The 15,626-nt window shown below is 37.4% G+C and overlaps 4 protein-coding genes across 4 annotated transcripts; 3 read left to right on the forward strand and 1 right to left on the reverse strand.

Moving 5' to 3' along the window:
- Nucleotides 1-546: 546 nt before the first annotated feature.
- OPT2 (Opt2p) lies at nucleotides 547-3,171 on the reverse strand (the record flags this gene model as incomplete). The annotated part of the gene is made up of 1 exon (XM_033914042.1): nucleotides 547-3,171. The coding sequence occupies one exon, from the start codon at nucleotides 3,169-3,171 to the stop codon at nucleotides 547-549; it is 2,625 nt and encodes an 874-aa protein (XP_033769933.1).
- A 4,566-nt stretch (nucleotides 3,172-7,737) lies between these two features.
- Nucleotides 7,738-9,150, forward strand: SPAR_P04370 (putative maltose-responsive transcription factor; the record flags this gene model as incomplete). Its single annotated transcript, XM_033914043.1, has 1 exon — nucleotides 7,738-9,150. The coding sequence occupies one exon, from the start codon at nucleotides 7,738-7,740 to the stop codon at nucleotides 9,148-9,150; it is 1,413 nt and encodes a 470-aa protein (XP_033769934.1).
- Nucleotides 9,151-10,039: 889 nt separating this feature from the next.
- SGE1 (Sge1p) lies at nucleotides 10,040-11,671 on the forward strand (the record flags this gene model as incomplete). Its single annotated transcript, XM_033914044.1, has 1 exon — nucleotides 10,040-11,671. The coding sequence occupies one exon, from the start codon at nucleotides 10,040-10,042 to the stop codon at nucleotides 11,669-11,671; it is 1,632 nt and encodes a 543-aa protein (XP_033769935.1).
- Nucleotides 11,672-13,616: 1,945 nt separating this feature from the next.
- SPAR_P04390 (uncharacterized protein) lies at nucleotides 13,617-13,940 on the forward strand (the record flags this gene model as incomplete). Its single annotated transcript, XM_033914045.1, has 1 exon — nucleotides 13,617-13,940. One exon carries the CDS (start codon nucleotides 13,617-13,619, stop codon nucleotides 13,938-13,940), a length of 324 nt encoding a protein of 107 aa, XP_033769936.1.
- Between the last annotated feature and the right edge of the window lie 1,686 nt (nucleotides 13,941-15,626).

Here is a 15,626-nt window from a genome sequence, read left to right on the forward strand (position 1 = left end):
CTTCTTTCTTAAGATTCGGTTTGCATTTGGCTCTGAAAATCCCCAAAAAAGGTGCTAATAAGGCTTGAACATACTTCAATTGGAGTAACTACCTAGCAGTCCAGCACGTCCTATTGCATCTTGCACTATACATTTATCAACTATTTACCACTTGCATTTCTGCAATAGTACTGAAAGTGATGGAAAACAAATAGATGTTCAAACCACATTGCTCTGCAGTTGGATACTGAATCTATTCATGGCTAAATTGTTCGGGTGCAAGACTTCTTTCCACTTTGTTCGACAAGCCAAAAAAAAAGTAGTTCCTATTTTGATATCAAAGCATTTTTTTCCAGATAACTAAAATCTGGATGTAGACAAGAAAAGGCGGAGTAATGGATGTGTCATAAATATTGAATCAGAGAACATCGTTATTGTTTTGCATAGCTATGACGATACAATAATGGTTTTACATACTAGAATAGTTCTGTAACTATAGATAGAAGAACAAAAGCATGTGCAGGTGAAGAAAAATAGAAAAAAAGAGCATCTTAAAAAAAGCTTTGATCACGGATAGTGTCCTGGAGCATAGCCGAAATAGCCATTTGCCGTATCAGTTATGTTTTTCAGTGGATAACCAACTCCATCGGCACCGGCATACGGAACTGTATTGCCCCACCAATTGAAAGCTGTGTCTTTATATTGGACAGCAAAGAAAATGATAATAGCTGACAAAACCAAGCCTGTTGAAAAGCCTGCCGATAAAACGTAATTATACTTCTCCCACAAATTTAAATGATGTCTTTTCATATAGTACTGGGAAATATAACTAACAATCATACCAGAAGTGTAATACATCAAGTTATATGGAGGACTCATATTAAGCATTCCACCTACAAATAACATCGGGTCGAAATATCTTGGATAAAATTTACCCCAACGCTTCCAAACACCAAAAAATATGCCAATACATGCACCTATCAACCAACACCATTTAAAGATTGGATAAATATAATTGAAAATTCTTTTTGGTCCAATGGCACCCCAGACAACGGAAGCATTATAATAGGTCACAGCATCGGGACAGGTGAATTTTGCGTTTTGGTGAGGCGTGCAAAAATCTTTGATATTAGAGATTTGCCAGTTCAAAACACCTAGGTTAACGAATATTTGAATAAGAACTATGATACATTGTCCCCTGAACAGTGCCATTGGCGGAATCTTACAGTAATGCGCAATTTTTAAATTAGAAACGTAATTATCTGCTTGGCCGTCGATGTTATAACCAAAAGCCTTCAAAATCATTATGGCGATAGGATTGCCTGGTAAAGCATACCCCATCACCATTTCGATCAACAGATTCAAACCAAAAGAATAACCGGTTGTTGCTTGTAGGATAGTAGTTGGGATCAAGAAAACAAAATTGAAACCCAAAGAAACGAAAAGGCCCCAGACTGGTGTATTCGTTGGGTAATGCTCTACAACAGCTATCCCGACAACAAGTGAAGCTATCAATATTGCAAAGTACCACCAATCTGGAACTTCTTTGTAATTTTTCATCGCATTAGAGTGAGGGTCATCATAATCATCCAGAATCCTGTAATTGCTTTTGAACATTGTAACCCAAGATTTAAGTTTTCTCAAGGCCCACAAATTCAAAGCCCAATCTTTAAAAGCATTGAATAATAGTTTTGAATGTACAATAAATGACCACGTAATCATAAGGGGGTATGCGCAAATGAAAGCGCCATATGTTACCAAATTTCCAGCGCTGTAGTACGGTGGCGAGTAGCTTTGATATTTCTTCACATCTAGTTTATTGTCACTATCTAATATCTCAGAAACTTCAAAGGAGTCGCCAGTGTTTGTATACAAGGAATTTGTGAATATTGGCAGGTACTGACAACTCATATAATTACTATAGTATACTGCAATGACAATTAAAGCTGCTAATATACAGCCGAGATACTGTGTTAGGTAAGACCAAAATGGATAAACTAAGGGAGAATTAAACGAGATAACATTCCAATCAAAAGATGAGATAGGATTTATTCCAAGACCAGTGACACCCCCCGTGATATTTGCGAGATTAATGTTATTTGGCTTGATCCAGGTCATCCAATTAAAAGTATTCAGAATATTAATAATGTAAGTGGGAAACCAGTTATAGATGAACATGATAAAAAAAGCCAAGAAGAAAAACTTATACCTGCTCATACCAGACTCATGCTTTTCTTTGCCCAATAGAGCTTTATTTATAGCAATAGTTGGCATGACTGTTGGCCATAATGCGCGAGCTGGATAAACAACAAATTTCCTAAGAATGCCAGCAAATCCAAATCCAATAAATTGTACAGATAACGATAGTAGGAATTGGTAGCCAAACGAAAAGGCAGAATGGTAGAAGAGTTTTTGCGTCAAAATATTGTAATGTGTGTAGAACGCGCCTTGACAAATTGCATATAACAAGGTTGAAAACATTTGCTCTTTTTGAGTCCATGGTTTGTCGATATTGATACCATACTTTCTGCCTCTGATGGTTATAGTCCAACAGGGAACAGTTTTTGCCCAAGCTTTACCACAGATGTATAAAAACATTTGGATAATTGGAGTATCCAATGAAATTGAAACCACTCTGTGCGAAAAGAACTCATTAAATCCAGAACCGATGATAGACCAAATTATCGCCAAAAAATATGCTCGGAACGTCTCCACTGGAATAGTGGGGTCATCTTCTGGATCAACGACAGCTCTAACCTCTTGGTAAGGAGAATGAAATTTGATAGCTGAAGCAAATGCCCTAACGTCAAAGCTGTCGTAGTCATCTGTCCCCTCTTTTGAATCCAAATATACCAATCTCTTCCACTCCTCATATTGATCATGTGGTATGTTTTCGTCGTCCTTGTAATAGATGATGGAGTCTTTTAGTATTTCGAAGGAATCTTCAAGCGTCAGTTCAGGCATTTTTTTGAGGATATACGCAACATCTTCTGGGATATCATAAAGAGTGCGATTTTCATAACCCAACTTTTTCATGAAGTGCAATATTTGTTCATCTGTGTACCATTGAGAAAAATCCGATGAATGATTGGAAAGCCTTTCAGAGTACTCAGCACCTTCGACGTAATCAACGGTACCTTTCGTGGATACCTTCTCGTCGATTATAATTTTATCTTTGACCGTTTCACTCATATTTTTCAATGGTTCGACAATAATATTGCGTATTACAAAATTCGCTAATTTTGAAGTATGCTAGTTTGTTTTATAGATAATAAACCCCCGTTGTTTGAACGTTTAAGGTACAATTATATGTGTTTCAATTATTATCTTTGAGGATGTAGCAATAGAAATGAGTATACAAACATGACTCTAAACTACAGAGGATAGTGCTCCATTCCCATTTATAGGTTTTTTAAAAGCGAGAAAAAACCTAGCAAGTTGATATCAATATTCCAATGTTGCTTATCTTCATTGCCAATAAGTTGTGAAATGATTGAACAATTTTCTATTTCATCAAAATTCAGAAGTAAGATAACACTGTCCGACTGTAAAATAACACTGACATTATTTTAGATAAGAGAATAAACCTAAATAACTACGGGAGTTATGAATCTCCATAAAACAACAGGCTGATATCGACGACCACAATGGCGATTCGTGTGTTTCGATAAACCACAACAGGGGCAAAGAGGAAATTAAACTACATCAGTTGACGGCAAAGGTTAACTACAAAGTGTGCGATTATTGAAAACTGTCACAACAAAACTAAGTCGAACAGTTACCCCCGATTTTTGTTGGTTGCTTTTACTGACACTATCATGTGAACGAATTTTTTTTCTTTTGGTATTCCTCGCATAGTGTTGGCTTCTTTCACCAAGATAAAAATAGTGAGATAAAAAATGTTGCAGCGATGTTATGTGTCACACCAACGTGGCTGCTCTGTCTGAGAGGGATCCATCTCACGGATCCGTTTCAAGCGGATCTCTTTTGTATTTTTTATTTTTTCGTGAAAAATCAGATATTGATCATTGGCCTACCTGCTTTTGCCCGTTTGTTTGTTTTCCATCATAGAGATCCTCAGTGGGTGAGACTGATGCGCACGGCACAATTGCTGCATGTGCTTATCAAAACATACATCCTTTTGTACCCAAAAAGGAAAATCGCGTTAGGACAAGGTTGTCAGGTTTAGCTACCATTTCCTGACCACATTAATGCAGTTCACGAAGAACCGCCAATGACGCTTTTGCTACCAGACAGGCGTTGAGTGTCGCCTCTGTCCTGCACTGCCTCTGTCATCTCCTCTTTTTGATTATGATGATTGTATCCCGAAGCTCGAGTGGGAGCGTATGCCACGTACGAAAATTTGTTACAGTGCCGTCACATCCCCTGCAAAGAATGTAGGAACGACACCCCCCCCCCCCACCGTCTTAAGGACCTTTTCCAATGGCAATTCTGATGCTGCTTTCTACTGTTTGTTTTCAATATATGCTGATACTTCCAGTAGAAGAGGGATGAGAGCATCTATCGCATTTTTTTTTTAATGCATTTGACTGGCCGGTAAACTTTATGATCTTGATTTTGCTTAACTATTTTCTGATCTTTTATTGTTAACATGACTTCGTGTTTACATTTTACACCATATGTAGTGCATCAGTTCGTGAGGCTCTATTATTCTCATCAGGGCTGGGTGACAAACGCAGCAAATACATGAAATGAGCAAGCTCAATGAGAAACATTCTGCACTGTGAAAACCGGATAAAAATAAAATAGCTGAAACAGACGTGTTTTAATTACCTCTTCTGAAAAGGAAAGAACAGATATCCGCTTTAAATAATGAAGAGCCTTTGTACATATGTAAATTATGTAAAAAAGTATGCTCTTCCTTGCTTTTGGTACGTAGTATCCTGCTAAGTCCTTATTTTCTTCAGTGTATGGAAGACATGAATTGTAGATTAATCCTTCAGAAGGAAAGAGAAGAAACAAAGAATTTGGTCAGTGCTAGAACCAATACCTCACAGTATGGAAATACGGCTTTCCGTGCCCTTTGCCTCAATATGCATTATTTGCTTAGTGTTAATCTAAAATACTATGTTATCACAACCTCCAGATTTGGTGCTTGTACGCTAGCATTTTCTTCATGATCAAGTGTTCCTACAAAGCATTTTCAATTCATACAGGAAAAAATAACAAAAAGATACATTTCAAGGACAGATTACTGCTGCAAGTAAAGGTAACCTCGTAACTGAACAATCCACTTTTCTGTGAGTTTGTGTAAAGGTTTATATCGACAAGTTAGGTTTATTAGAAAGCGTGTTTTTCATTATTGCTCTAGCGGGCCAAAGTTAATGACAGCAGACCCGAAAAGTTGCGACGCCTCACAGGATCCAAGAAACATTTATTTTTGCGTCCATAAGTATCCTAGCCAGATGCCAAAAAAAAGCGTAAGAATATCTAACGCATGAGATGGATTAAAGTCAGATATAGATTTCTAAAGTACAGACGCTGTATTTTGGAGGTATTTTAGCGGACGGCAAATATATGGAAAAAGAAGATAAGGTAAGATGTATTGAGATACTCAATTGTTAACAAAATACATTAATATTAATGTGTGGTAATGGCGATATTGCAGATTTAATACGAATAATTATTTGCAGTATCAAATGAATGAGAGCTTTCTATGTGAAAATCCATAGTGTTATATTGTTGTCATTATGGTTTCGTATCGCAAGAAAAATTCAAGATAGGCGTCGGATCAGGATTTAAGGTAGTACTTGCCATTGTGGCAGCATTATAAAGGCACAAACATCGAAAATCTGTGGAGCTATGCTACTATAATTAGGATTAAGCCAAGATTAGTTGAGTAATGGGTTCTATACCTTATTTACCATGGTTGCAAGACTTTTTTTATCATGAAGGTTTTGTCGGCATTTCCCTTTTGAGATTCTGGTTGCTACCACCACATTTACCAGACAAGTTACACAGTCCGGTCGACATCGCCCGCAACTTCAATAACTCCATCACATTACCACGCGTGATCAATATATAAAACACAGTAAAATTTAAGATTAGAGGTAGCACGGTTTCATTACCTACTGAAAGGTCCGACTATTTCAATTGAGTAACATAAGGACGATTCCAGAAATTCTCTCACCTGGTCTTGCTGTGGACCTACAAATGCGCATTCCATATCTGATCGTTATTATGGAATACGAATTATTGCTCGATGAAAAAAAACCTCTGAAAGGATATATCCATCCCTCTTAGTTTAGACAGCCTCCAGCTTCTTAAAAAAGTTACCGTTGTAAACTAATATTCAGCCTTGCGGAAACTTAAAATTGCTGGCCTTAATTCTAAATTCTCTCCCATTTTGACCACCCTACTTTCCATGGAATATACTCTTCTCATCTCCATCTTCTACAGTCTTCTAACGACACTACATATCTCGGAGACACATGGTTTGCTATTATAAGAGGGAAGGATGAAATGTATTGGTTGATTTCCATTATAAACGGGAAAGAAACCTGCGCTAATGGAAGGGGTCTGGTCACAGAGAAAAAGAATATGTACCTATTTAAGCAAAATGTTTGCAGTAACAAAGGTTTTTCTAGAAAAAACGATTGCAGATAATTTCACTAGCCGTAACCTTTCTGACCTTAGCCTCCGAACGAACCTATGTCGCCCATATCACCTAAATTTGGGCCGTGGCCATATTTGAGGAGTGCAGTCATTCATATTACTAGATAGATCCATTTTCATCCTCACAGGCAAAGTGCACGAAAACCAGCCTAATTGAAGGAAACCTTAAAATCACGCACAATGAAACCATGCAATACAAGTTTGTGGCTTAGTATCACGTGAGAATAAGTAAGGCTGTCTCAATTAATCACACGATACTTTTTCAATACCTTCGCCCGTTTGCTTTTTTTTTATTAGGCGAAGATATCAAGCTGGAGTTAACGACCGGAAATACCCGGAGTTCATATTAAAGTTTGTAGAGCAGCATATTAGCCAAGAATCACGCCTAAGTTCACCTAGGTGGTATGGTATGGTCAGTCGCGTATCTGTGCTAATACGTGCCACAAAGTAATCTTTCAAAAGTTCTTTCGTATTTGGGTCATCAAAGATGTACACTACGCATATTATAGGTGATGCCCAATCCTATCCTGAACAAACGTCGAATTAGTATGCAGCAATAAAATAAAGAACAGTCGCTTTACCGTCCCCCCCCCCCCCCCCCCCCCCCCCCCCGCCTTATGCGAAGCATAAGCTAATCCCTGCTTAGAGTCTTTTTCACCATTTTTCCGTAGCTTAAATCCGTCATGCAAATTCTAGACTCTTTACTCTGTTTTTTAAGCAGCACTTGTGGAAGAGTAAAAACTTTCTTTTTTTCAGATTTCCTTCTTGGATTCAAGCCAAGGTAATCTTCGTATGTTTTTGAATGACTGGTTATGGCTAACACTAAAAATACCGACATATCCCCATGACACCGCGATGGGTGCTTGCGACGCGGCAATTAAGAGTCGTCATTGCATTGTTCACGCTCAAGAAATTCATACCTGCACTGCCGTCCGGATGACTGCCTGAGTCCTGCATCAGTGTACATTTTTTTGCTGCGATTTAGGCCACTCCGGGTTTAATATCCGTTCCTGTACCTGAAGTATATTACACAAGGCAGTAGAAACAGAGCTTCGAGAAGTTTTCTGTGCTATGGAAAAAAGAAAACAAACCAACAGTCAAAAATTTCTGTCTTGAAGAAATATGAGTATTGTGAGACAGTCATGCGATTGCTGTCGTGTTCGTCGAGTGAAGTGCGACAGGAATAGACCATGTAATCGCTGCCATCAGCGCAATTTGAAATGCACATATTTACAACCGTTAAGAAAGCGAGGCCCGAAGTCCATCGGAGAAAGCAGCTTTGAGAGATTGGCAGAAATGCAGATGGTGAGTACGAATAATAATATTACGACCGCTCCGGTGGTATGTAAGAAGGTTCCGAAGAAGCTGATCGATCAATGTCTGAGACTATATCACGATAGACTATACGTTATCTGGCCTATGCTTTGCTACGATGATCTTTACAAACTTTTGGAGGAAAAGTATGAGGACTGCAGCACTTATTGGTTTTTAGTGTCTCTTTCGGCAGCAACGCTCAGCGATCTGCATACTGAAGTGGAATATAAAGAGGGTGTTTTTTTTACTGGAGAACAATTATGTACTCTCTGTATGTTATCGCGACGGTTTTTCGACGACCTCAGTAATAGCGACATATTTCGAATTATGACATACTATTGTTTGCATCGTTGTTATGCACAATTTGCCGAAACGAGAACTTCATACAGACTTTCTTGTGAGGCTATCGGCCTCATCAAGATAGCCGGATTCCATCGGGAAGAAACCTATGAGTTTCTTCCGTTCGATGAGCAACAACTCATACGTAAGGTATACTATCTGCTTCTCATGACAGAAAGATACTATGCCGTATACATTAAATGTGTCACAAGTCTGGATACCACTATTTCTCCGCCGCAACCCGAGATTGTGACTGACTCTCGACTTTCCTTAGATAGTTTTCTTGAGGTGATTAGGGTATTCACTGTTCCTGGAAAATATTTTTATGATGCTTTGGCTACCAACAGTGTTAATGATTCCTATACGGAAGACTCTTTAAAAAGGATATGGAATGAACTTCATACGACATCACTTGCTATAGAACCATGCTCATACGGATACATAGACTATCACTTTTCTCGGCACTGGGTCAGAACGCTCGCATGGAAACTGGTCCTACATAAGAAAGGTATGCGGCTAAATTTGTTTTCAAATACTATTGTTACGCACATACCAGTCGAAATTGCTAAGGATATGTTACGGGATACACTCTTAACTCCGATCGACCTATATGATGTGCACGGTCCTGGCATACCGATGAAGGCACTAGAAATAGCCAATGCATTAATAGATGTCGTAAGTAAGTATGATCATAATATGAAGTTGGAGGCTTGGAATGTTTTGTGCGATGTATCTAAGTTCGTTTTTTCCCTGAAACACTGTAATCATAAAATGTTTCAAAGATTTTCAACTAAGTGCCAAAGCGCGCTAATCGATCTACCTATCCCCAGACCATTGCGACTAAGTGATGATTCCAAGGATGACGCCGACATTATTCCTTAAATGAACTGTATTTTCTACCGGTTACAATATCTTGTGGACTAATAATTTTTTCTGAATGAACTTTTTGTTTTTGTGAGGAAAAACTTTATTACGATCTATTTTTTATAAATGCGTACTAAGGTATTAAATAGAGATCCAATTTATGACTCTAAAGTAGTTATCTCCAACCATCTAATTTGTGCAATTTTGCGACATACAAAGCCAATGCTGTCGGATACATTAGTCTCCGTACCCTTCGCGGATTGCCTGTCTTAATAGCTCCATTCCAATACACTTTTTTAGCAAAATAAAACAAAGAAGATTAAGGAAAACGGCTACATACTACGACCCTACTCCTGTACAACAGAATTTGGTCTTTCTTCCAAGAACTTAAACAAAGATAGTGAGTGATATTTACAGAACATTGTAAAAAAATATTGGTTCCATTCTGTGGATTGCCAAGCCCGTAAAGGACATTTCTGGTATATCATATATACATAATAGCAATACATTCATAAAAATGGAATTCGAAAACTTATCTCGAAATTTACCCGTTTCTCAAATCTTATTTAATAAACATGAGCGAAATTCTTTGGTGTGAATAATTGAAGAAAGCTCAACAATATTGTACTTCAGAAAAGAATGTTATAATATGATAAATTGTTAAAAACTCCATTGTTCGATGGAAAAAAAGCTAGGACTATCAGCATGCGATGTTTTCAATGCAAAATTTAAGCTGTCGGTCCGTTTTATTTTTTTCATTGAAAACTGGTTAGAGTGGTTGATAAACGGCTGCGCTTCGTAAAAAGAAATGACATCCTGGAACTACTTAAAATAGAAGTTTAAATCTCATAATCATGTCACCTGTTTGTACAGCACATAAGCTCCACCACTATCAGACATATATGCAATGAAAAATACTTTGAGTTTAACGTTATGTGTTATATCACTTTTATTGACCCTTTTTCTTGCGGCCCTGGATATTGTTATAGTGGTTACTTTATATGATACTATTGGCATTAAGTTTCATGACTTTGGGAATATTGGTTGGTTAGTCACTGGATATGCTCTTTCTAATGCTGTTTTCATGTTATTATGGGGCCGCTTGGCCGAAATACTTGGTACCAAGGAGTGCTTAATGATTTCTGTTATTATATTTGAAATAGGGTCTTTAATTTCTGCTCTTTCGAATTCAATGGCGACTCTGATTAGCGGAAGAATTGTTGCCGGGTTTGGAGGAAGTGGAATTGAATCACTTGCTTTTGTAGTTGGAACGTCCATTGTCCGAGAAAACCACAGAGGAATTATGATAACAGCACTCGCTATATCGTATGTCATTGCAGAAGGAGTCGGGCCTTTTATTGGCGGTGCATTCAATGAACATTTGTCTTGGAGATGGTGCTTTTATATAAATCTTCCAATCGGTGCGTTTGCGTTCATAATATTGGCATTTTGTAATACATCTGGGGAACCACATCAAAAAATGTGGCTACCATCAAAAATCAAAAAAATTATGAACTATAACTATGGCGAATTGTTGAAAGTAAGTTTTTGGAAGAATACATTCGAAGTACTTGTATTTAAACTAGACATGATTGGAATTATTTTATCTTCAGCAGGTTTTACGCTACTGATGTTAGGTCTTTCATTTGGTGGAAACAATTTCCCATGGAATTCGAGTATCATTATTTCCTTTTTTACCGTGGGTCCGATCTTATTGTTATTATTTTGTGTTTACGACTTTCATTTTCTGCCATTATTGGGGCTTCACTACGACGACAAGCGGACCAAACCGTTACTGACATGGAATATTGCGTCAAATTGTGGCATATTTACAAGTTCTATAACAGGTTTCCTTTCTTGCTTTGCTTATGAATTACAGTCTGCTTATTTGGTCCAGCTTTATCAACTAGTATTTAAAAAAAAACCTACATTAGCAAGTATACATCTTTGGGAGCTATCAATTCCAGCCATGCTTGCAACTATGGCCATAGCATACCTGAACGCAAAATATGGGATCATCAAACCAGCAATTGTTTTTGGTGTGCTTTGCGGGATCGTTGGATCGGGATTATTTACGCTAATCAATGGTGAGCTCTCTCAGTCAATTGGTTATTCCATTCTACCAGGAATTGCTTTTGGTAGTATCTTCCAGGCAACGTTATTGAGCTCTCAGGTGCAGATAACGTCAGATGACCCAGACTTTCAAAACAAGTTTATTGAAGTCACAGCTTTCAACTCGTTTGCCAAATCCTTGGGTTTTGCATTTGGAGGAAATATGGGAGCAATGATATTTACTGCATCACTCAAAAACCAGATGCGCTCTTCTCACTTAAATCTACCACAATTTACATCTGTAGAAACACTTTTAGCGTATAGCACAGAACATTATGGTGGCCCCCAATCTTTACTATCAAAGTTTATAAACACAGCTATCCATGACGTTTTTTACTGCGCCTTAGGGTGCTATGGTCTTTCATTCTTCTTTGGAATATTTACTTCGAGTAAGAAAACAACAATATCAGCCAAAAAGCAACAATGAACAATTTTCGAACGTAAAATTAACTTATTATAGTTAAGTAAAACTAAACAGCACTTATATATTATCTAATATCAGACGACACGGTCTTTCATCGGTCGTTCAATGATTATCGCTATTTTTAGGCAAACCTGATTGCCTCGAGAAAAGTTAATATCGATCTATTGAGGATATAGCATTGGAGTTTAAAGATATAATCAAGGCCCGTAATCACATAATGCCCCGTGGTTAGGATATCATTACTACTATCAATGCTGCTTCCTAAACCAGCAGAAAGTTGATCAGTTGCATAAAATTTAAATCTGTTCTTAGATGCATCTACATAACATTCACATTAAAGGTGGGCTTTCAGTTGAGCCGGTGTTAATGAATCTTGTAGGATGGAAAACGAAGATCCGGACTTGATGAGGCTGCTCGCTCAGAGAGCATTTCCTAAGCCTGATTTAATTAACATGGGAATTTTAACCATACTGAGCCGGATTAGCGATCATTTTGTTAGCAACTAGAGTAATATTTTCATGTGAGACTCCAACTGCGAAATCGTCAAGTTGATAAGCCATGAAATCACCAATATCAAAGATAACAATCCAACTGGAAAAATTATTCTCGGCATATGGGTGATGATAAAAAGCGTGGCTCAACAAACACCAGTGCTGGTTATTATCTGTAAAATTTGATTAGATTTCAAGGAAATTAAGGAAACGCGAATTTTCATAGCTGGATACCACCAATGATATATCTCTGCAATTTGCCACATCCCTTGCTAAATAAAAATCTGTTTGAAATTGCTTTCCTTGTTAGCCTGCCATACTTTAATTGAATAAAAGCTCCGTATATGCTTCTTAAAAATAAGCAAAAGATCCAGCCGACTCATTTCCTGTATTTCTAAGGGGAAATGCGTAGGGAAGACCAATTTCATGACGATAGATTGAAACGGCAATCAACATCTGAAGAAAAGAAAGTAGTATGACAGCTTGATGTTTTATCTCATTTACTACTTTAATGACTTCGTACAACTTCACTGAGCTAATTTACGCCATTTTGACGCAGATTATGATATTCATTTCTTGAGATAGGAAGTCGACTGGCATAAAAATAATCAATGCCTACTCTTTCAAAGAGAAAGTTTTTGAAAACACAGTACGTTTACAAAACGAGATCAATGAAGGTTGTAGCTACATGCTCTTCACCAGACTAATATATCCTCTTAGTAAAGCGCTATATAATAGCAACTCAATATTTTGTAAATACAATAAGGTTAACAGCGTTATTCATTTTCGTCTGCTAATATTCATTTGCAATTTGCAGTTCAACTTTTCAATGATGATTTAGAACGATCTAACACTGAAAGTTGAAGTTTTTCAAAAATTTGCTGTAAAATTTGACCGATTTGTGAGATTCTTCCTGGCTGTCAGAATATGGGGCCGTAGTATATTATCAGACCTGTTGCTTTAAGAGGTGATGGTGATAGGCGTTGAGTATGTGTAGTGTTTGACCCGAGGGTATGGTTTTCACAAGTACTGCGCACTGTATTGTGAAAGCAGCTTCGAGGTGCGTGATTAAAAAAGGCGACCAAGAATAAACAGGTACATCATAACGGGGGCCATTTGATTGCATTTATCAGGATTTGTAACCTTGTTCTAAAGAGGCATCGTATAGTTTAAGTTCATTTTCCACCCAATTTGATGACGGTGTGGACCTTAACCTATTGTCTTGAAATTTAGGTTATCTCTTAGATATCACATGTGATTATATTCCTCAAAATGAATAATCATCTTCCTTGCTACAGTAATATTAATGAACGACTTAAAATGCATAATCTCTTAAACGATTGAGTATATAAAATTTACAAGGGCTGATTTTTTTTGCAAAGCGTATAAATGGTAGCGAGACGATGTTTCTTTAAAGTTATCTATTGACTTAAAAAAACAAATCATCTAGTAACACAATGGTAAACTTAGCTAACGTTTTAACCAACGCGACTGCAGCTACGCTGAGCGCATGGTCTAATACAGTTCCGTTAGAGACATATTTTCATTTTGATGAGGCATCAGGATTTGGCGACTACTATTTGAATGTATCCGTAATCTGGATGAATGAAACCCTTTATGAAACCAGAATTATCCCAGCTATTATCAATGTCCGCGAATGGCTTGACGATATGGAGGCAAACGATCCTTCACCCAGTGTAAGTAACCCATACGAAACTTCAGGTTATTATGCCTTTTCAACAGTAGTACCTGTTTTAATGGGGAATATGAAAGTAGCATAAATGCTCACAAAAGTGCATTGACTGTTCTGGAATGTACATGGTATGCAAGAGGTGTACAGCTTATGGTAAGGGTAGATGGAGCAAGAAGTGTCTCCCAAACTGAGGGCTATAGTATCACAGGACGAAGCAACTTTTCATGCTCTTATAAAAGATCTGCTTGAATTTCTACGTAGTTTGTTTCTAAAAGCTTCTTTAGTCGGGTCGGAAATAAGTAAAATATTGTTCAAATACATATGTTCTTTATGTGCCCTCTTCCGTGGGCATTTTGAAATGATGTGACCGACTTTAGAGTTTTACAAGAATTTCATGTTGAATTTAACCCAAGTAATGACTTTTCTTTTGCTGTTAAAGTATGAAGTAATGGTATATTATTATATCTAGTCATCTTAGCAAGTCGCATTAATACATGCTGAGCTTGTATGTTATAGATGATGACGATGAAAGCGGGTTACAATGAGGTGCACTATCATCACACGTGGTTATTATATAGCCAATGCCTCAAGTTCATTAATTCAAGCACATGTATCATTATATGCCTAAAATGTACCATTTTGGGACAAGAAACCTTACCCCGTTGAATTGGTTGGCAACAAAAGTTGATTATTACATGGAGGAGCTGTGCTTGTCACTGTCATAGTGACGATAAGGTTGGTATAGGTTAAATAATCAAATCATAGTTGGGATTTAAAAAAGATGACATATTATCTTGGTAAGTAATATCGCTTAGTGTATATTCCCTGCGCTGGAGGTATAGGCTGTCCAAGATCACCTATAGAATCGAAAGAAAATGCATTCAGATATTCTAGGATTATCTTCTAGGGTATACAATACATGAAAAGTCACAGACTCCAACAGGAGAGTCAAAAGCTGTTGGAATGAAACTCTAATATCATCTATTTAAGATTATATTATAATACGCGGTGCAAGAAGATGGCATAAAGATTGAGAAACAGCCATCAAATCTAATGGAAGCTGAAATGCAAGGATTGATAATGTAATAGGAAAATGAATCACAACGTATAAAAGGAAAGAAGATAAAGTAATAATACTATGTAGAACTATCGATTCCCTTTTGTGGATTCCTATATCCACGAAGAGAACCTCTAGTATATTCTGTATACCTAATATTATAGCCTTTAGTAACAATGGAATCCCAACAATTATTTAATTATTCACCCAATTCTCAAAAGTAACCACGGGGCATTGTCTCTTATGATAGTCTGGAAATAATCTAATAAAAGATTGGGAAAAAAATCGTGATCAGGTTTGAAGTTCAGACAGCAGAACTTTTTTTCTCCCTTGTCCAATGAAAGAATTGCAGGGAACTATTAATATATTATTGTAAGGTCGTGGAAAGCAGTTGTGTCACAATTGAACTGATCTCGTCTGAACTGCTCTCCTGAAGAATGATGTAGTTTGCAGTATCCACCTTCTTCTTCAAAGATGGAAGATAGATGACATAACCATCGGGGTTTTGAGATGGATATAAAGCGTAGCCAGGTATACCACCGGGATAAACCTCTGCCTCTGGGTCGTGTTTATTAACTATAACAGGTTGACCGAAAGGGAGCAAAGTAAAAGAGTCAAGTGCTCCTAGACCTACACGTTGCCGTGCAGATTTTCCGTTCTTTGATGTGGCTAATGAGTTTCTGATTATAGTAGAAAATTCGACTGCTGAGAACCATA

Source organism: Saccharomyces paradoxus, chromosome XVI (assembly GCF_002079055.1).
Source record: "Saccharomyces paradoxus chromosome XVI, complete sequence".
Taxonomy (NCBI): domain Eukaryota; kingdom Fungi; phylum Ascomycota; class Saccharomycetes; order Saccharomycetales; family Saccharomycetaceae; genus Saccharomyces; species Saccharomyces paradoxus.